Source organism: Geotrypetes seraphini, chromosome 7 (assembly GCF_902459505.1).
Source record: "Geotrypetes seraphini chromosome 7, aGeoSer1.1, whole genome shotgun sequence".
NCBI lineage: Eukaryota > Metazoa > Chordata > Amphibia > Gymnophiona > Dermophiidae > Geotrypetes > Geotrypetes seraphini.
The window spans coordinates 22,408,640-22,431,039 of record NC_047090.1 but is presented as its reverse complement, the minus strand read 5'-3'; the positions used below and the strand labels follow the sequence as shown (position 1 = coordinate 22,431,039).

General features: G+C 43.8%; 1 protein-coding gene across 4 annotated transcripts in view; it reads left to right on the top strand.

The window, feature by feature from the left end:
• Positions 1-22,400, top strand: part of NT5DC3 (5'-nucleotidase domain containing 3) — a 95,012-nt gene that overhangs the window by 48,254 nt on the left and 24,358 nt on the right. For all 4 annotated transcript variants that reach the window (XM_033951749.1, XM_033951747.1, XM_033951746.1 and 1 more), the window contains 5 exons: positions 377-467; positions 1,888-2,025; positions 7,283-7,343; positions 12,151-12,253; positions 12,632-12,733. In XM_033951749.1, coding sequence (XP_033807640.1) covers positions 377-467; positions 1,888-2,025; positions 7,283-7,343; positions 12,151-12,253; positions 12,632-12,733 — 495 coding nt within the window. The remainder of the gene's footprint in view (positions 1-376; positions 468-1,887; positions 2,026-7,282; positions 7,344-12,150; positions 12,254-12,631; positions 12,734-22,400) is intronic.

The window sequence follows — 22,400 nt, the reverse complement described above, 5'->3', positions numbered from 1 at the left end:
TGAAAAGAATGGATGGAACCAAGCTAATGCTCCCACAAGATGTTATATGGAACTCTGTAGTGTACTGTTTTGAAAAATATATCAAGAACTGGCCTATTCTGATGACATCTGGTTATAAATATTAAGATTATACAAGCAAGAATGAATCTGTAGAAAACCATGATTTAAATTAAGTCTTTCTGCCTAGCGATTTAAATCGATTTTGAGTTAAATCACAGCTACCCTGTTGAATTATGTGTGGGGGTTTTTTGGAATCCACCTCTAGGGTTAGGTGGACTGCAAGTTTTTTAAAGTGCATACTATATTGTATATATTCAAAACACTGTTTGAAATGCCCTGTTTACTTTTCTTTGAAAACTGGTGTTTGCATTTCTAGAGGACTGAGTGTTGTCCCTGATGAAGAAGTTATTGCTATGTATGAAGGATCTCATGTCCCTTTGGAACAAATGAGTGATTTTTATGGAAAGGTAAACAAAAATATTTATTTTGATTTTTATAAAACAAAATTTAATTCAGTTGTTGAAGATGTGATTAGGGCAATAGCTTGATGATCAAAATTCAAATCCCACTTACCTTACTGCCACTCCTTGTAACCTTGGGCAAATCGGTTTAATTTCTTGTTACCTTATTTGTTTTTGCACTTACTGTAACTTAACTGCAAAACTTGAGGTGTGGAAAGTGCAAAGCCTGTGCAGTAAATGCAGGGAGCACTCCAAGCATCTACCCTGCATTGGCACCACATTACGTACATTTGCAAGAGGTACAGGAGCATATTCTGCAGTACTGGGCAAAAGTGACAATACAAAACCTTACCTTGCTACATTGGCATGTGTCCCACTGACCCAATAACCTCCCTCTTCAAGAGCTTATGCCCCTGATCTAAACCCATCAGGGTCTTACCTGAATGTCTCCCTAGTAATCTAGTGGTCTTGCAACTGCCATGTGTTCAAAATAATGCTTGAAGACCTCTAGTGGTAGTCTCATGATATTACCATTAGGGCGTTATCCTTCCATGTTAGCTGTTTAGCAGGAGAATTACCATGTAGTAGGTATCATGGTGCCATGCTAACTGTTAGTAATTGCTTTATTTAAACAGCTAATACAGCCTAGTAAATAGACCCCCTTAGAACATTGTTGTCCAAGTTCAGTCCTCAAGGTTCACAAACAGGTCATTTTTCTGGATATGGTAAATGTGAAATAATGAGGTTTGAAGTACAGAGATAATTATTTCACATTTTCCATATTTTCTTTTGATCTCTAACATATTGATTGTTCCTCTATCATTTTCTGACTTAGTCTGCATTTTTCAGGAAATCACTAATAAATTTATAAATAAGAGAGATTTGCATACAATGGAGGTAGTTTGCATACAAATCTCTCACAATTGTACCCAGCTTCCCGCTGATGCCCAATGTTTTTCAATGTAATATGAAAATTAAGTTAACTCTGTTCAATAACCTATGTACATCTTTCTCCTAACCATTTGGCACCTTCTAATTCACTGACCGCTGAATGTTCTCATTTCTATCTATACTCTGTAATTCGCTGATTGTACAGCTTATTCTTCATTGTGAACCGTCTAGAAGTCGCAAGATTATGGCGGTATAGAAAAATAAAGTTATTATTATTATTATTGTTATTTATATTCATTAGGGGAATACCTGTAAACCAGGCCTGTTGGCAGCCCTTGAGGACTAAACTGGTACAAGTCTGCCTTAGATGGTTAAGTGAATGCAATTCTCTCTTCCAGTTGACCTGTGTGAACTATTTGATCTTGTCCTAGAAGTAGGAATAGGTTGAAACCTCTGAACATACAGAATTTTTTTCACGAGATTTTGTTTAACTGATGTGCTTTTGCAATGCGTGACATTGTATGTGTGTGTGCAGAGCTCCCAGGGGAACACTATGAAGCAATTCATGGACATATTCTCATTACCAGAAATGACACTCCTGTCTTGTGTCAATGAGTATTTGTTGAAAAACAACATAGACTATGAGCCTGTGCATCTGTACAAGGACGTCAAGGTAACTACTCTCTATTGGTTGCAGTCCTTTTTAAAATTTCCTGATTTTATTAAAAGTAAATAAGACAAATGAGGAAAGAGTATTGATAAGTAAATGCTTTGTATTTCAATATTTCTGTGGCTCAAATTTTAATTACACTTCTCCCTCCGTATTCATTGTGATAGGAGATTAACAGAACAGCAAATACAGAAAAACCGCAAATAACTTTTTCATACGTTATTCACTATTAAAAACCACTGTATTGACTTATAAATAATACTATCTTCCCGCTTATTAACTGTGATACGTACAACTAGTCTGTTTCATGTTTAAGTTATCTTTTGTATATTTGCATATATGCATATTTATAATAATTATTTGTATACTTTGTATATTTATTTTGAAAAATAAAAACTTAAATAAAAAACCCCATTGTGAATGTGGTGAAACCGCGAATAACATGGTGGGAGACCTAGCCTGTTCCTCAAGGAGAGGCAAAACACGGTGAAGAAAGTGCTGGGAATCAGCGATTTTGCTCTGTAAACGCGTGGAATCAGCGATTTCTCTATGGAAGTTGATGTAATTTGGGGGGAGGAGCCAGCAAGCTAAAAAAATGTGAATAATTGAAACCACGGATGCTGAAACCATGAATACAGAGGGAAAAGTGTACTGCAACATTTCTGAGTTAGCTTTCTCAGGGAAAGGAGCTGACCTCCTGAAACTCTGCATAAGTATTACTGCATCTGAGATGTGCCAAGAGATCTTTGTGCCTCTGTTATGCACATACTTGATGACTTACCTGGGAATTGCTGACTAGGAACTTGTGCATCAACTAAATCTGCTTTTACGTCAATTTTTTGTCTAAAGTTGTTACACCTGTTTTTTTAAAATCATAAGTGGTTTACATTGAAAGCAGATAACAGTTCACTCCCTTTCTTCTTTCCTTATGCTTTTGGTTAACTATATATAAAAAAAAGCATGCATTATGTTTGAAGAAAATGTATTTTTTTAAAAAAGTGGGAGAAATATGCCTCGAGCACAACAGAAAATAGGTGTGGGTTTTTTTTTGGGGTTTTTTTTTTTTTTTATTGATCCCTCAATAAATTCAATCTGTGCAGTGTGTTTGGTATGGGAGGGGTTAGTTGATTCACTGCTTGTATTGTTGCAAAGTCCTTGAGTTAATTTGGAATCAATTTCCACAGTAAAAGTACTCTTACTTTGGAAATTACCTAAGGGAAACATAGGGCTCCTTTTACAAAGGTACGCTAGCGTTTTTAGCGTACGCTACCTGAAAAACTACCGCCTGCTCAAGAGGAGGCGGTAGCGGCTAGGGCGCACGGCATTTTAGCGTGTGCTATTCCGCGCGTTAAGGCCCTAACGCACCTTTGTAAAAGGAGTGCATAGTTTCAAGTTTATTAAAATTTTGATAAGTTTCTGAAGATTTGGGAGCCATTGACAAAATTTTGCAGAGTGACTGGTGAATTATGCCCTTTGATCATACACGTCCAGGATGGGTGGGATGGCAGGTTGGAATGTAATTTTCAATTTCTCAATTTGAGTGTACTTTTTGAATATAATTATTGTGGGGGGGGGGTGATATATCTTTTTGTCATAGATTATAATTGTATTTAAGTGCTTTTATAAAGTTATATGATTGTATTATATTTTGCACTTACTTTAAAATGAATAAAGAAATTAATTTTTTTTTTAAATAAAATGCAAATGAAAGACTTCTAAGTGTTTTACAGTATATATTAAAAAGGGGGAGACACGCTAAACAATACTAGACCAAAGTAAAACAATAGGGAAGTTTAGGAGAACCACAAAGTCAAAGAAAAGGATACATAAGAACATAAGAAGTTGCCTCCGCTGAGGCAGACCATAGGTCCATCCTGCTCAGCGGTCCGCTCCCGCGGCGGCCCATCAGTCCCATTGACTGAGCAATGGTCTATACCTATCTATACCCCCCAATCCCTTTTTCTTCTAGGAATCTATCCAAACCTTCTTTGAAACCATTTAGTGTTTTCTTGTCTACAACAGCCTCTGGGAGCGCGTTCCATGTATCTACCACCCTCTGAGTGAAAAAGTACTTCCTAGCGTTTGTTCTAAACCTGTCCCCTTTCAATTTCCCCCAATGCCCCCTTGTGCTTGTGGTGCCCCTTAATTTGAAAAATCTGTCCCTGTCTACTTTTTCTATGCCCTTCAGGATCTTGAAGGTTTCTATCATGTCTCCTCTAAGTCTTCGCTTCTCCAGGGAGAAAAGTCCCAACTGCTTCAATCTGTCGGTATATGGGAGATTTTCCATTCCCCTTATCAGTTTGGTTGCTCTTCTTTGTACTCCCTCAAGTACCGCCATGTCTTTCTTGAGGTACGGCGACCAGTACTGGACACAGTACTCCAGATGCGGCCGTACCATTGCACGATACAGCGGCATGATAACTTCCTTCGTCCTGGTTGTAATACCCTTCTTAATGATACCCAGCATTCTGTTTGCTTTCCTAGAGGCTGTGGCGCATTGCGCCGATGCCTTCAGTGTTGCGTCTACCATCACTCCCAGGTCTCTCTCCAGGTTACTAACCCCTAGTGGTGTTCCCCCCATTTTGTATGTGAACATCGGGTTCTTTTTCCCCACGTGCATGACCTTGCATTTCCCCACATAAAAGGTTAACCACAATAGGATTATTGAACAAGTCTGGCTGTAACTTAAGTCTGTTTAACAGTCATATGCATCTTGAAAGAGATAAATCTTTAGGTTTCCCTTAAATTTATCTAAGTTTTTTTCTGCCATGATATAAAGTGGTAAAGAATTCCATATTGTAGGGGCTGTAACAGTGAATGAGGTAACCCGACGTGTACTAATGTCTTTCAAGGATGGTGTGTGAAGAAGATGCTGGGAGGAAGATCTTAGGAGTCTAGTAGGTTCATGAGGAATAAGAAGTTTGTGAATAAAGGCTGGTTCTTTGGTGTTTTGAGACTTGAAAGAGAGAATAGCTATTTTATATATGATATGGTATGGAATTGGTAGCCAGCGAGCATTTTTCAATAGGGGTGTAACATGGTCAAATTTTTTCCTGTTTGTAATTACTTTTATGGCAGTATTTTGTATCAATTGTAATCGACAAATGCCTTTTTGGCAGATACCCTTATACAGTGCATTGCAGTAATCTAACTTAGATATGATAAGAGAGTGTATTAGAATGTTGAGAGATCGAGGGTCTAGAATGTTGAGAGATCGAGGGTCCAGAAAGTTCACAAGAGACCGAATCATTCTTAGTCTAATGAAGCAGTTCTTTACTACAACACTGATTTGTAGGCGGAAAGTTAGTTTGTTATCTATTATAACACCCAAGATTTTAGTGGCAGATACAGAAGTAATAGGGACATCGTTTATTGTAATGGGAGAACTAAGCTGTATGTTTTCTTTCCAAGGAAAGAGAAGACATTTGGATTTTGATATGTTGAGTAACATACTCTTTGGCTGGCACTTTTTCTGGCTAAAATGCATCTAGAGTAGTTTTGGAAATATATAAGCTATACATGTTGCAGTCTATACATTAACTATGGAAAACATTGTCACCACAAAGATGAATGTATGCATTTAGCCTGTATACACAAAAGTATTATACTGGTAATCATTATGGATATAATTTCTGAAATGAATGATCTCATTTTATTTTCTCACCTCTTTAAAGATGTAATTTTGTAGTAAGGTACCTGATAACAAAATCCCAAAATGTGCCTATTTTTATAAAGGCACTTATGTGTTTTCAGAATGCGCCTCATTAGCAGGTGCAAATACATATGTGTACTTGATTATTAAGTATATATAGGTACACTGGATAGAGTAGATGTGGACTAGAGAATGACACGGTGGCAAACTTTTCCCTGTCCCTGCAGGAACTCAGTTTCCCGTCCCTGTGAGTTTTGTCCCTGCCCCATTCCTGTAAGCTCTGTCTTAACCGCACAAGCCTTGAACACTTATGATTTTAAAGTGTTCGAGGCTTGTACAGATGAGGACAGAGATTGCAGGAATGGGGCAGGGACAGGAGAAGAACTTGCTGGGATGGGAAAATGAGTTCCCACGGGGACAGGGAAAAATTTGTCCCCATGTCATTCTCTAATGTGGACTGACTTAAAGCCTATGTGCTGTATAATATTATCCTTAAGATGTTCTCTTAGGCTTCCGCTGCTGGCGTCATGATTGTAGCAGGTTTCCGGATCTTGCCGTGTCTGTGTAGAAAGAACCGACATTTTAACCATCATGCTGTGGCTTTCTTCAGGATATGCTGCAAGGTCTGCAGTGTGTCTTTATATAGTAGGTTCACAGAACTGATTGAGAACAGGTCAGACTGTGGGTAGAGAAATTTGAATTTTTGGTGGGAAAAGTTTGTTGGGCTGACCTGATTGAGAACAGGGAAGTCTTGGTCATGAATTTGAATTTTAGTGGGAAAGTTCGTTGGAGGTCCAAGTTTGAATGTTGAATATTGGCGGGAGTGTTCAGGACCCAATTTTTAATGTCTGGAGAGAGGATCTGAGGTCCCACTTCTAAAAATTCTGTCAGAAAGAGGCTGCAATTTTTGAGATGGAGGAAAAAGGCGTTTTGTCCTCGACCCCAGTCCTTTTTGCACTGTTTCTTTGGGATGAGAGGTTGCCATGCTTTGTTTATGGAGAACCATTTATCTGCATTGAAGTTATTGGGGTGTCTTGCAATTTCTGTTGCCTCTTTGATTCTTCTTGGTCACCAGTGGTCTTCTTTCTCTAGGACTTTTGTGTTTTCAAATCTAATTTTATGACCAGTTTCCCTGCAATGGAGGGCTACTGCTGATTTTTTCTATGTTGCACTAGAACTGACCCGCATCACTCTATAGAAACGCTAATTAGTGCCAATTAGCATCAATTATGAGGTATTGTCAAATATTGGTGCCGATTGGTCATGTTAAACACTGATTTGCGCGCGCAATGTTTAGCATTATATGCAGCATTTGGGGATTAAGGCCTTATGTAGTGAAGATTCTTTCATAGAAACGTAGACTGGGAGGGAAAAGCTCTTATTTTTTAGGAAGGCCAATATTGGAGTCTGTCTTCTAAAAATTGAGTTTAAAACTGTTTTTTGGGGGGATTATCCCTACATCATTGTACTAAGATGAGAGAATAAAGAAGAATTATTAAACTGTTGTAAATTAATGTTTAGGCTGCAGTTTGATGAAGGGCTATGTATTAAAATGTTTTCTTTCCTCATATTTCTGTTTATAATAATGATGCCCTTTTATCTGGCCAGGATGCGATCAGAGATGTGCATGTTAAAGGAATAATGTACAGAGCGATTGAGGCAGATATTGGTAAGTAGCAACGGTGCTTTTGGCATAGAGCACTGCATTTCTGGTCTTATTTTCTCTGAATAAATATTTTTTCATCTTAATTCATTAGGTACTCTCATACCAGCCTCAGAAGGACTTATCGGCTCCTTATACAGTTTGAGAAGTGTGGTTTAGGTATAGATGATACACCACTTTCATTAGGACAGGATAGAGAGAAAATTAACTAGAACTTTGTGAATGATATTCTAACACCAGGCCCTAAATCTTCTACATACGCCCCAGGATTGGCCACCTTAGTTGCAACTGGTTTGCTGAAACTTCCAGTACAAGTCTTACCCTAAGTAGCAGCATCTGAGTTGTAAGTGTGAGTGATTTGTGAGGCTCTAAACTGGATGGTGTTAAAAAAAGCTGTTAAAATTGTTTATGTACTGTGTTGAATACATCTGGTGTACACTCTACAAATTGTAATAGTCAAAAGAGAACGTGTTTCTTTCATGCAAATCTGATTTATAATTCCCATTCATGTGGGGTCTGCAGTTCCCGCCACTTTCCACCATGTTACCTGGTCAAACAAGGTTCTCATGTTTGAGCTACTTCAGTGGTCTCCAGTGTGTGGCCCCAGGACTTCATGCGGCCCCTGACATCCTCCGTTGTGGCCCTCAAATAGTTGGCTGAAATATTCCTTTAGCCCCTGCTAAGATAATGATAATGCATTGAATGCCTGAAAAGAGGATTGCTGTAGGGCAGATATAGGATCTACTATGCCTGCATCATATGTACATACAGCTGTAGGATAGGTCAAAGGTCAGGATTCATAGTTAGATGCAGGTGTACTGCAGTGGCATGGTTAAAGCTAGAAAAACCATGAAACATTTGTATTCAGAGAATTGAGGAAACCACTCCAAAGTTTTGCTAAAACACAGAAGAGTTCCTGATGACAGAATTTTCAATGATGTATTTAACTAATATAGGCTTTAAATGGCTGGATTCTGTATAGATTGCCCGGTCTCAGCAGCCGCCTAAGCAGCTTTTGAGAATCACACATAGTCATCTTATATATAATTGTGTCTGTCCTCATGGACAGATGCCTAACCCCCACCTAATAATTCTCTAACCGGCGTCTATGTCACAGGAGCCAGTTAGAGAATCGCATTGCTGCTGAGCTGATCGCTGTAAGGAAGTTGCCTTGCTGCGATCAGTTTAGCAGCAGAGAACCTGTCCCCACTGCAAAGGGAACCCATCCCCACTGTGCCCACACCCTCCTGCTTGAACCCCCGAAATCCCCCACCCCCTGAATGTGTCCACGGCAGAAGGAGTGCTCAATTCCTTCTGCTGCCACCACCGAGACATCCCCCGGCAGGAGGGATGCCCACTCCCTCAAAACACTCCCCATCTCCACCCCACAATCCCCATCTGGGATGCACTGGGAAGGAGGCCTAAGACTCCTGTTAGCCCAGGTGCCTAAGGCCCCTCCTATGGGCCTTAGGCATCTGAGCCAATCAGGGCCTTAGGCCCCTCCTCAGTGCATCCCAGAATGCACCAGGAAGGGGAAGGCCCACCATTTTGCAGTGGTGAGCCTGCCAGCAGGAGGGAGTGGGCATCCCTCTTGCTGGCCATCAGATAAAGGTAGGGGGGAATCTTTGGGGTTTTGGAGGAGTGTTAGGGGGATAAGTGTCAGGGGTTGGGTTGGGGAGTGTTTGGGGTTTCAGGTAATGATGGTGCCAGCGGCAGGAGAGAGTGGGCATCCCTCCTGCTGGGGTATGTCTCGGGAGGGTGGGGGTGGCAGCAGGAGGAATTGGGCACTTCTGCTGCCCTGGACATTTGGGGGGGTTCCAGCAGGAGGGAGTGGGCATCTCTCTTGCCGGTTGAAGTTGCGGGGAGAGGGTGGGGGGGGGTGGGATGGGTATCCTGCTGCGGCCGCTAAACTGATTGTGGCATAGAGATTACCTTGCTACGAACGGCTCAGTGGCCGCATCTATTTGAAATGTAGACCAGCATTTTGCTGGCCTACATCTCAGGCACCTGTTGCGGCCCTAAGCTTTGACACGCAGCTCCTGATTAGTGAGACTTAACTTTAGTACAGGAAGAGGCAGTCAGAGCATACCGCGAGTGATTTCCTTCTCTCGCCGGCGCTTCGGCTGCCATTTCCTGCCCGGTCATTTGCGGTTGGAAAATACCGCGAATGACCAGGGGAGCACTGTACTAACGCTGACTGACCAGCACAGCACTGTCTGGTTAGAGCCTCATTGTGGACGTGGTGGAGATGATAGTAGATAGCATAAATAGGCTGACTAGATAGGCCATATACCCTGTTTCCTCAAAAATAAGCCCTTGCATGATTTTTAAAGATGCTCCAAAAATAGCCCTCGAGTTAAGATCAGCCCCTTGAAGCCCCTCCTAAATATCCCCGACACTCCCTGACTCCATCCCTAACAGTAGTGCTGCCTGATTTGCTGAAAAAATCAGACTCGTTGATTCAGCAACCCCCGCCCCTGCTGCTTTAGGAGGCTTCAAAGTGAAAGTATGTCAGTTTCGCGGTGGGAGGGTCAGTGGGGTTCTGCCTCATGGGGGATGGGAAGGAGGGATAGAAAGATGCTGCACAAGGGGTTGGATGAGAGGGAAGGAAAGATACTGCACATAAGAACATAAGCCATGCCTCTGCTGGGTCAGACCTGAGGTCCATCATGCCCAGCAGTCCGCTCACGCGGCGGCCCATCAGGTCCAGGACCTGTATAGTAGCCCTCTATCTATACCCTTCTATCCCCTTTTCCTTCAGAAAATTGTCCAATCCCTTCTTGAACTCCAATACTGTACCCTGTCCTATCACTCCCTCTGGAAGTGCGTTCCAGGTATCCACTACCTGTTGGGTGAAGAAGAACTTCCTAGCATTGGTTCTGAATCTGTCCCCTTTTAATTTTTCCGAATGCCCTCTCGTTTTTGTAGTTGTTGAAAGTTTGAAGAATCTGTCCCTCTCCACTTTCTCTATGATCTTGTAAGTCTCTATCATATCCCCTCTAAGTCTCCACTTCTCCAGCGAAAAAAGCCCCAGTCTCTCTAATCTTTCAGCGTATGAAAGGTTTTCCATACCTTTTATCAAACGTGTCACTCTCTTCTGAACCCTCTTGAGTATCGCCATATCCTTCTTTAGGTACGGCGACCAATATTGGACGCAGTTCTCCAGATGAGGGCGCACCATCACCCGATACAACGGCAGGATAACTTCTTTCGTTCTGCTTGTAATACCTTTCTTGATTATTCCTAGCATCCTATTCGCTTTCTTAGCACCCACTGCGCATTGTGCCAACGGCTTCATTGTCATGTCCACTATTACCCCAAGTCCCTTTCTTGGGAACTCTCACTCAATAACAGTCCTCCCATCGTGTAGCTTTACCCCGGGTTTCTGTTTCCTACGTGTAAGACTTTACATTTCTCTATATTGAACTTCATCTGCCATCTCATCGCCCATTCCCCTAGTTTGTTCAGGTCCCTTTGTATATTTTCGCAGTCCTATTTAGTCCTAGCCCCATTAAATAGCTTGGTGTCATCTGCAAATTTTATTACTTCGCTCTTCGTCCCCATTTCTAGGTCATTTATAAATACATTGAATAGCAGCGGTCCAAGCACCGACCCCTGCGGAATACTACTCATGACCTTCCTCCTACCCTCTGCTTCCTGCCCATGATGGGGAGGGGGGTGGAGAAAGGAAAGAGGAAGAATTGGGGTGGAGGAGAGGAAGGGAAAGTTGATTGTTGTACATGAAAAACATAAGACATCCCCATAAATAAGCCCTAGTGCATTTTTTGGACCCAAAATTAAGACACTGTCTTATTTTTGGGGAAACATGATACTCTTTATCTGCCTTCGTTTTTCTATGTTTCTAGAACCAGTGCAGTCCTGGGTGGGGGGGAGGGGGAAATGTCTGGGCAGACCTGAAAGTTATCTGGGCATCGCCAATACATTATAATCTCGTTATAATGGACTTGCTTATAATGGAACCTCGTCTATAACATGCAGAAAATCATCGCATATAGCGGACTCCCATATAATGGACTTTCAGATATAGCGGACAACCAATTTGGTCCCCAGAGCCGCTTTTAGCTGTAGTTTTGTTTGGCTATAACGGACATGCAAACTTCGCCTACAAGGCGCATGGCGTGCTGGTGATAATAGTATCAGAATGCAGCCCAGAAGAAAATGACGGATTATTTTTCTTTCCAGTACAGTACGACATAATGCTTTAGAACATCTTTCAGCGTTCTGGTTTTGCAATCATTTCGTGCCAAACCAATGTTTTGCTGAGTTTTGTTCTTGATGTTGCTGATATGCTTGTGCAGTGACTGTTGTTAATTGATTTTATGTTGTTTCAAGTTGAACTAAATAAAGTTTTTAAAAAATGCAACTCTGGATATAACGGACTCTGGATATGACAGATAGTTTTTTCCCAGGTCCCTTGAAGTCCATTATAATGAGATTACACTGTATTTAGTTGAGGTGTCTGGAGAGCTATCCAGGCAAGGAGGACTGCTATTTATACAGTTTTAACTTGCTTGGATAGTTATCTAGGTTCTGGCACAGAGTATCAGCCATTCCTGCGTATTCAGTGACTTTATCCAGATAGGTGCAGATCTTCCACATCAGGTGCTAATTTAGTCTATAGTGGTCAGTGCTGTCAAAAACACTGACCGCCGTGGGCTGAATACAGAGAGGCTAGTTTTTGAATATTTTGCTTTCAGTCATCAGTTGTTTTAACCAAATAATTAACCAGTCAATGTGTGAGATCTTCTCTTCACTGTTGAAAGAAATCTTTTATGTTTACTGTTTTGATTAGGTAAATATATATGCTATGGTGAGCAGACCCAGGCTGTGTTATCAAAGCTGGCAAATCATGGCAAGAAGATGTTTCTCATCACAAACAGTCCCAGCAGTTTTGTGTAAGTAGGCTGCCAAAAGAATGTTTTGGTGTTCTCTTTTTAATTGACTTTTTTGTGATTATTGTTCATCATGATTACTATGCATTTATTCTGGCATTGCATTGTCCCCCCCTCCCCCCAAAAAAAAATAGGCAAATGCCTCCATCTGCTGCTAGGGGGTCTAGCAGGATTCAAGGAAAGGAAATTATCAGGTAAACATAACTTTTTTTTTTTTTCTTGGATATGCCCTTTTCTTTTCTACAGTAGGCAAAAATGTGTGTTTACTTTCTTTATAATTGGTAAAAAATACATATTTTCTAGATAGAAGTTAGGAAAATATTAGTTTCAAGAGGGGTTTAGGTGCAAAGATTAACACTGAAGCCACTTCTTTTCCTCCAGGGACAAAGGCATGAACTTCATTGTTGGAAAAGATTGGCGCAATCTTTTTGATATTGTTATTGTGCAAGCAGACAAGCCTAATTTCTTCAATGACAAGCGAAGGTGAGCATCCTTTGTCTCTTTCTCTTCAGGAATATCTGAGAAATCCTTTCTGCATATCAGATCAGGTGACCCATTCATAATATACTGTGCTTAAAGGCCAGACTTAAGCTGATAGAAAAATGTGTTAAGGATTTGTTAATATTTTTAAAAAAAATGATTTCACACGGTGAAATAAGAGAGCAGCGAGTCTGGTAAACAATATTTTAATTAACTACAACCTCCCTCACTGATGTAAATGAGTACATCGGCATGGCATGTGACTCAGCAGCATATACTATCCTGAAGACCTGGGTTCAATTCCTAGATCAGGTCATCCGCTTCTGGGGTTGGCTGTGGAGGCTATATTCACAGAACCTGGGGAGAAGGAGTCCGATGCATTGCTCTATTCCAACATGTAGGACATAAATACATAAGGAGCAGCCTAAAGTTAGAAATGAACTATGCACTTAAATGCTGGTTTTCTGGCCATGTGTGTGCACATGTTAATACATATGTGTGTAAATGACAAGCATACCAGCGCTATTCTGTAAACATGCTTATCCCAGGACAAGCAGGCAGGTATTCTCACTAGTGGGGTGATGTCATCAGACAGAGCCCCGGTACGGACGTCTCACAAGCACGTGTTGCTTGTAGAAACTTAAAGTTTCTAGATGCCCGCACCGCGCATGCGCCGGTGCCTTCCTACCCGGAGATCCGGGCGTGTCTCCTCAGTTCTTTCTTTTCCGCGGAGCTGAGAAGTTCAACTTCATCATGCGCTAGCTGAATTCAGTTAAATTTGCCTTCCTTGTCCGCGTTTTCGCCTTTCTTTTAATTACAGTTAACAGTTCTTTTATTTTCGTAAAAAAAAAAAAAAAAAAAAAGAAGATTATTTCCTCCGGCGGGTCGAACGGGCCGGCCACGTGGCTCAGGCCCACTGGCTTCGACCTCGCGGCGGAGATTTTCCGGCCTATGTCCCGGCCAACCACCGGGTTTAAAAAGTGCAGCAAGTGCCAACGCGCGATTTCACTCACGGACCCTCACTGGCGCTGTTTGCAGTGTTTGGGCCCTGACCACATCCCGAAATCGTGCGGGCCTTGCTCTACCCTTACGGCACGCTCTTTCAAGCGGCGTTGCCTATTGTGGGAATCGATGTTCAAGATGGACGCAGCTAAGGATCCCACAGCCTCCACTTCATCTGATACCTCCCCGGTTCGGGCGAAACCGGCATCGACCACCCCTGCATCGAGTGTGGTGAAACCGGCATCGCTCGCCCCGACACCATCCACGAGCTCGACGTCGGTGCCTGCCCCGGTCTCCTCGGTTCAGGTACCTCTTCCTTCCACAGTGCCACCAATGGTCATCAAAGTGCCGAAAGCTGCTAAGCAGAAGCACTCGACCTCGAAGGAGCGCGATGTCCGTGCAGGAGGACCCCCTTTCGGTGCGGATCCCTCCCTATCGGCTTCGCTACGGTCCGTGCTAGAAGCTCAATTCGTTGAGCTCATGCAGACCATCGGACCCGGGCTCATCGCTGCCATACAGGGTGACCTCCCGGTACCGACCCAAAGGGGCGGTCCGCCCCCTCCCCCTCCCCCACACCGTTCGACCTCGACAACCGACGAGGACGAACGGGGGAGGGCGGCGATGCCCACGCGGCAAACCTCGCTTACCGATATGCCGCCATTAGAACCCATTACGCCTCCGCGCCAACATGGGACCAGACCCCCGCTCGATACTCGAAGCCCTGGGCATAGTCAGGAAGAGTTCTTCCGCACTCCTTACCAGACTTGGGTAGCATCGCAAGAATCCGCATCGCAAACCCAGTTGCGATCCACCGCTTCCAGCCCTATCCACTTGGGGGCCTCGGGGGACCATGCGATGCACAGACGATCCCGATCCCCGTCCCGCCACCGAGACGGGCACCGATCGAGACACTCATCCTGGCACTCCTCACGCCATTCGGAGGTGTCACCGCAGAAAAAACTGCAACGTAGGGGATACTCCTCAACAGAGGCGTCCCCTCCGAGGGGCCCGGAGTACGAGGAGACACCGGTACCCGATTCTCCTTGTCACTCCCCGATGTCCACAGACCTGGAGGCCTCATCCTCCTCCAGCCCGTCCCACAGACCGACGCTGGCGGAACAATTGTCCTTCTCATCATTCCTCCGACAAATGGCGGATGATCTGGACGTGACCCTTGACACGGGCTCCAGATACTCCAAAGAGTATCTGGACACCATGCACTTACCTAACCCTCCAACGGAGTCGCTCCGGCTCCCCTTGCATAAATTACTGGACCAGACCTTCATGCAGTGCTTCGAAACGCCGTATTCCATACCGGCGATCCCCAGCAAACTCGATGCTCGATACCGCATCGTGCACCATAAAGGGTTCGAGGGCCCCCAACTCTCCCACCAATCCCTATTGGTCGAGTCCTCCCTCAAACGCTCTCATCCCTCCCAGGTCTACGCTTCTGTACCGCCGGGCCGAGAGGGAAGAACGATGGACAAATTTGGTAGAAAATTCTACCAAAACTCCATGATGGCGTCACGGGTGCTAAACTACAACTTCTTTTTCTCTTCCTATCTGGAGTTCTTCTTGCCGGTACTCCGCAAGTTCACTCCGTTCATAGACAACCAAGCTCGATTCGAGTTCGAGGAAGTGGTAGCCTCCCTCTCCCAATTACGCCTCCAGCTGATGCAATCCTCCTTCGATGCATTCGAACTCTCGGCACGCGCCGCCGCAAGCGCGGCAGCTATGCGTCGCCTGGCATGGCTCCGTACTATCGATATGGATCCCAACCTACAGGACAGACTCGCCAACGTACCATGTGCTGGAGCCGACCTGTTCGATGAGTCTATCGAAACTGTTACCAAGAAGCTGTCGGATCATGAAAAATCCTTTCAATCCATCCTACGGCCCAAACCCAAACCTCAACAGTCTCGACCTTCCAGGCCACCCCTGATTTACCAGCGGCGTTACATGTCCAGACAAACGCCCGCGGCGAGACAGCCTGCGAAGAGACAACCCCCCCAGAAGTCTCAGCAAAAAGTCCAGCCACCCGCTGTACCTAAGGCTCCCCAGCCCTTTTGACGCCCCTCCCGGGAGCATAACCTCGGCCTCTCCCATAGGGGGCCGCCTCCATCTTTTTTACCACAGATGGGAGGCCATAACCACGGACCTATGGGTCCTCTCCATCATAAGAGAAGGATACTCCCTTCAATTCCACCGGGTCCCCCCGGACCATCCTTCAAGAGAGTATCCTTCAAGCTCGACGCAGACCTCCCTTCTTCTTCAGGAAGTCCAAAACTTACTCCAGCTTCGGGCGGTCGAGACGGGCCCGTCAGACCAATTGAACCGAGGGTTTTACTCCCGGTACTTCCTCGTCCCGAAGAAAACGGGCGACCTGCGACCCATTTTAGACCTTCGGGCCCTCAACAAGTTCCTGGTCAAAGAGAAGTTTCGCATGTTGACTTTGGCTTCTCTATACCCCCTCCTCGAGCAGAACGACTGGTTATGCTCCCTGGATCTCAAAGAGGCCTACACTCACATCCCCATTCACCCGGCCTCCCGAAAGTTCCTCAGATTTCGGGTGGGAAATCTGCACCTACAGTATCGAGTGCTACCATTCGGCCTATCTTCGTCCCCCAGAGTCTTCACAAAGTGCCTGGTGGTAGTGGCCGCAGCACTCAGGGACAGGGGTCTACAGGTCTTTCCATACCTCGACGACTGGCTCATCAAGGCCCCGTCAGCCCCAGAGGTCACTTCGGCGGCCTTGGCTACAACCTACTTCCTCCAGAATTTGGGCTTCGAGATCAACTTCTCCAAGTCCCATCTACAGCCTACCCAGTCCCTCCCCTTCATCGGAGCGGTCCTGGACACCACCCGACTCCGAGCATTCCTGCCCCGGCAACGCATGGAGTCTCTTCTTCACCTCTGCCAGTCGGTGATCACTCACCAAACCATACCGGCGAGACAACTGATGGTGCTCCTGGGCCATATGGCCTCCACAGTACACGTGACACCCTTTGCCAGACTCCACCTCAGGATCCCCCAGTGGACCCTGGCATCACAGTGGAACCAGACATCCGATCCACTATCCAAACGCATCGTAGTCACACCTGCTCTTCGGCAGTCTCTACTTTGGTGGATGACCTCTTCGAATCTATCCAGAGGTTTGCTGATGCACTCTCCCCCCCATCAGAAAGTTCTCACAACCGACTCGTCGAATTACGCATGGGGGGCCCACCTGGAGGGTCTCCGCACCCAAGGATTCTGGACCAGTGCGGAAAGACTACACCAAATCAATCTATTGGAACTCAGAGCCATCTTCAATGCGCTCCAAGCTTTCCAACACCTACTTCACGACACGGTAATCCTCATTCGCACAGACAATCAGGCTGCCATGTATTACATCAACAAGCAAGGGGGCACGGGCTCGTCCCTCCTTTGCCAGGAAGCTCTACGAGTCTGGGACTGGGCGGTACGCCACAACGCCTTACTCAGAGCAGTATACATCCAGGGGGAGAACAACGTCCTAGCAGACAAACTAAGCCGTCTGCTACAACCGCACGAATGGACTCTCCATTCCAACCCCCTTCACCAAATCTTCACGCAATGGGGGACGCCTCAGATAGACCTCTTTGCGGCTCCCCACAACGCCAAACTGCCTCAGTTTTGCTCCAGGATCTACACTCCTCATCGCCTCGAGGCAGATGCTTTTCTACTGAACTGGGGGAAACGATTTCTATATGCGTTCCCACCATTCCCGCTGATCCAGAAGACTCTGGTCAAGCTGAAACTCGAACGGGCCACCATGATTCTAATAGCCCCTCGGTGGCCCAGACAACCTTGGTTCTCCCTCCTACTTCAACTCAGCAGCAGGGAACCAGTACCACTTCCAGTGTTTCCTTCACTACTTACTCAACATCAAGGATCACTACTTCATCCCAACCTGCAGTCTCTCCACCTGACAGCTTGGTTCCTCTCAACGTAACCCCTCACCAATTCTCACAAGAAGTGAGGGAAGTCTTGGAAGCTTCCAGGAAGCCCGCCACTCGTCAATGCTACTCCCAGAAATGGACCAGATTCTCCTCATGGTGCGTTTCTAAGTCAAAGGAACCCCAGCGAGCTTCCTTATCCTCCGTGCTGGACTATCTCCTGCACCTATCTCAATCTGGGCTCAAGTCCACATCCATACGAGTCCACCTGAGCGCTATTGCGGCGTTCCACCAGCCTCTACAAGGGAAACCCCTCTCGGCCCATCCGGTGGTCGCCAGATTTATGAAAGGACTCTTCCATGTTAACCCTCCTCTCAAACCACCCCCAGTGGTTTGGGACCTCAATGTAGTCCTTTCCCACCTCATGAAGCCCCCGTTTGAACCACTCAACAGGGCCCCTCTGAAGTATCTCACCTGGAAAGTTCTTTTCCTTGTAGCCCTTACGTCCGCTCGCAGAGTCAGCGAACTCCAGGCATTGATGGCGGACCCACCATTCACAGTATTCCACCATGACAAGGTGGTCCTCCGCACTCACCCGAAATTCCTGCCTAAGGTGGTCTCCGAATTTCATCTCAACCAATCCATCGTACTTCCAGTATTCTTCCCTAAGCCTCATTCTCACCACGGAGAATCGGCCCTTCACACTCTAGACTGTAAACGTGCCTTGGCTTTCTACCTGGATCGCACCAAGCCACACAGAACCACTCCTCAACTTTTTGTCTCCTTCGACCCTAATAAGTTGGGAAGACCCGTATCAAAGCGCACCATCTCTAATTGGATGGCGGCTTGCATCTCTTTCTGCTATGCCCAGGCTGGATTATCACTTCCTTGTAAGGTCACAGCCCATAAGGTCAGAGCAATGGCAGCCTCAGTAGCATTCCTCAGATCAACACCAATCGAGGAAATTTGTAAGGCTGCCACCTGGTCCTCGGTTCACACATTCACCTCACATTATTGTCTGGATACTCTCTCCAGACGGGATGGACAGTTTGGCCAAACAGTATTGAAAAATTTATTCTCTTAAGTCGCCAACTCCCCCTCCATCCCACTGAGGTTAGCTTGGAGGTCACCCACTAGTGAGAATACCTGCCTGCTTGTCCTGGGATAAAGCAATGTTACTTACCGTAACAGTTGTTATCCAGGGACAGCAGGCAGCTATTCTCAAGTCCCACCCACCTCCCCTGGGTTGGCTTCTCAGGCTAGCTACCTGAACTGAGGAGACACGCCCGGATCTCCGGGTAGGAAGGCACCGGCGCATGCGCGGTGCGGGCATCTAGAAACTTTAAGTTTCTACAAGCAACACGTGCTTGTGAGACGTCCGTACCGGGGCTCTGTCTGATGACATCACCCCACTAGTGAGAATAGCTGCCTGCTGTCCCTGGATAACAACTGTTACGGTAAGTAACATTGCTATATGTGCCATAGTGTAGTTTGAGGTGAACCTACACATGGGTAAAGTCTGCATGGAGCGAGCATTGGGGGGTGGCAGTGGTGAATATATATATATATACATAAATTATAAAATGTTTATAGGCAGTCTAGTCATTGACATTTACACTAGCTCCATGGCTGGTGTAAATGGTCATGCCTAAAATATATGCTTGTATTTAGCATTGCAAACTAGTATTCGGAATCAAGGACATTGTAGCCATAGGCCTTGGTGTTTTTAGTACCTTTAAACAATGTAGATTTGTAATAGTGCTTCTTTTTATTGTTGATATGCACGCATATACTGGGAAGTGTTGTGTGTATATATGGGGGAGGTGAAGACCAGTGAAATGCTAATAACTCTTCTGACATTTTAAAGATTAATGAAAAACTCGATCAAGTATATCACTGGCTGGACACCAACAGATTGGCACTTAATATTAACAAAACTAATGTGATGCTTTTTCCATGGAAAGATAGTTCTAAACTTGTTTCTTCTATTTTTATAAAAAATGTCCCCCTACAATTAGTTAACAGCACAAAAATCTTAGGGGTGATCTTTGATCATAATCTGACTTTCCATGACCACATTAGTAATATTGTTAAAACAACCTTTTACTGGCTGCGCCAAATTCACTCACTCTCACAATTTTAATGTTCCAAATCTCTTAATATTCTCATTCATTGTTTGGTGATCTCTAAACATGGATTATTGTAATGCCCTTTTTAAGGGCATTTCTCTGAATGAAATAAAACGCTTACAAATTATTCAAAATGCTTCTATTAAACTCGATCATGTAACTCCTCTTCTTAGGAAAGCGCATTGGCTTCCTATATCTCACCGGATAACATATAAATTATGCATACTTACTTTTAAATCCCTGTTTTATAGAACTCCAGCTTTCATTTATAAATTATTAATCCCTTATATTCCAAATAGAACACTGAGATCCAATGAACAAAATCTATTGACGATCCCTTCTCTTAGGGTTATTAATACCAGACGGCAATTTATTTTTTCTGTTACTGCACCTCAAATTTGGAATTCTCTCCCTATTTACTTAAGGGAAGAACGCAATCTGGAGAAATTTAAGAGTAATTTAAAAACTTTTTTTTTTAAGGATGCTTTTGATAATTAGTTAGCCGTCCGCTGGTTAAATTTTTATTTCTATTGTTTAATATTATGACTTTTGTTTTCCCTGCCTTTCGTTTTTTTAACCCTGATCGTCTTACTTTTCTTTAATGATTTTGTATTTCATTCTCCTTTTTCCTTGTGTTCATGGTTTGTTAAGTATGTCTTTTAGTCCACTCGGATGTAAAATATTGTTAAGTATTGTATTGTCCCCCCAATACTGTAATTTTTTTAAAATGTTCATCGCTTAGAAATATGATTAAGCGATTAATCAAAAATTTTATTAAACTTGAAACTTGAAACAAAATGGTTCAGTTTTGTGACGGTTTGAACCATGAGATTGCAGTGCTTACTTTTGAGATGTGCAGAGCTTACATTTTGGAATTGATTTCTTTGTTCCACATTTATTTTTTGCCCAGCTTCAGGCTCATTTAAAGGTTGCTGGGATACAATGCTATAAATCTTCATCCATAACTAATTTGAGGGGTTTTCACCACTCTTTTCTTTTCCATGCTTTTTCTGCCTTCCAGCCTAGTCACATCAGTGACGGTACTTGGCTTGGGAGTTGCAGACCACCATGCCGTCTAGAACTAAATAACTAAAATCTGGTCACTAGGTATCAATAGCCCAAGATAATGTTTTACATAGTAAAAAAAGATATAGGGCCATAACTATGAACTCCAGATGCTATCCAGAACGTGGGTGATTTTATAACAGATGTTATGTTAATCGGGTTTTTTATTCTGCCTTTACCTATTTAGTTCAAGGTCGGATTACATTACAAGAGGCTGGGTCAGTTACCCAAGAAGTTACAATGGACAGATTGACATGGACATTCAATAGGGTTGCTAGTACAGGTAGATCAGTACAATTATTAATATAGTTAGGTCATAGTTTCAAATACTGTACATAGTTACAAGTAGGTCATTATTGGCTCACCTGTGGAGTTGCCTAGGAGTGGAGGGTAAGCAGGAATCTATTTTTTGCTTGTTTTATAGAGACTCTTAGATGCCTATGTGTTTGTATAAAATATTAGGAGCAAATCAACAGAAAGTACAGCTAGATTGATGCCATAGACATTGCCTGCTCAGGAACAGGTGTAAACTTAGTTATTAGGTATACAGGTGGTCCCCGAGATACAGACGCCTGACTTAAATATGGCTCATACTTAAGAAATGGGTTGCAGCTTCATTTGATTTCACTGAGCAGTACTTCCAGTGGCTTAGACTCCTACACTTCTCCTGCAGCAGATTCAGGAATGATGCATGGCTACATTAAGAACAGTTTGTGGTTGTGCATGCTGTACCTTAGAGGGAACACTGGTAGGAACAGTTGGCCCTTTTGTCAGCTGGAAGCAGAGGTTAGCAGCAAGAACTTTAAAATCTACAAGTTCTGAGTTACATACAAATCTGACTTAAGAACAGCTTTAAAAATGTAATTTGTTCATAACCTAGGGACTGCCTGTAACAGAAACTTTTAAATAAGTGGAGTGCAATCAACATCATAAAACAAATAAATTAACAAGTGTCAATAACATACATGTGTCAATAACATACATGTTTTCATCATTGTATCCACTTTCCGCTCACTTAACTAACAATTGTCTTGAAGAATAGTGATCAAAAGGCACTTTAAACAAACATGTTTTCAAGAGTTAATTTTTTATCTGTATTTTATGACATAATCTCAACATTCCTGACAATGCATTCCATAAAAGTGGACCAGCTTTTGGAAAAGGCTCTTGTACATATTTTCTTGCTGCTATCCTTTCAGTAGATAGCTTCATTGCAGTCTCGGATCTTAACGGTCTTTGTGGTCAATATAACACAAGTATTTGTGAAAAATACCAAGGTATAGATGCAGTACAAAGTTTGTCAATAATTCATCATCTGATAAGCTATTGGAAGCCAATGTAATTGCTTTAACAAGGGCATCATCACATGTGTAAACCTAGAGGCTCGTACTGTATATTCGTTTAACAGGGAAACCCCACTCACACTCAAACTCAATTTGGCTGGGACTTACACAGTACCCTAAGCCTCATGTATCATCACTGGTCCAAAAAAAAACCACCTCTGTACATATATATAAATTTTCTTACATTTCTTACAGTCTTTCATTTCATAGATAA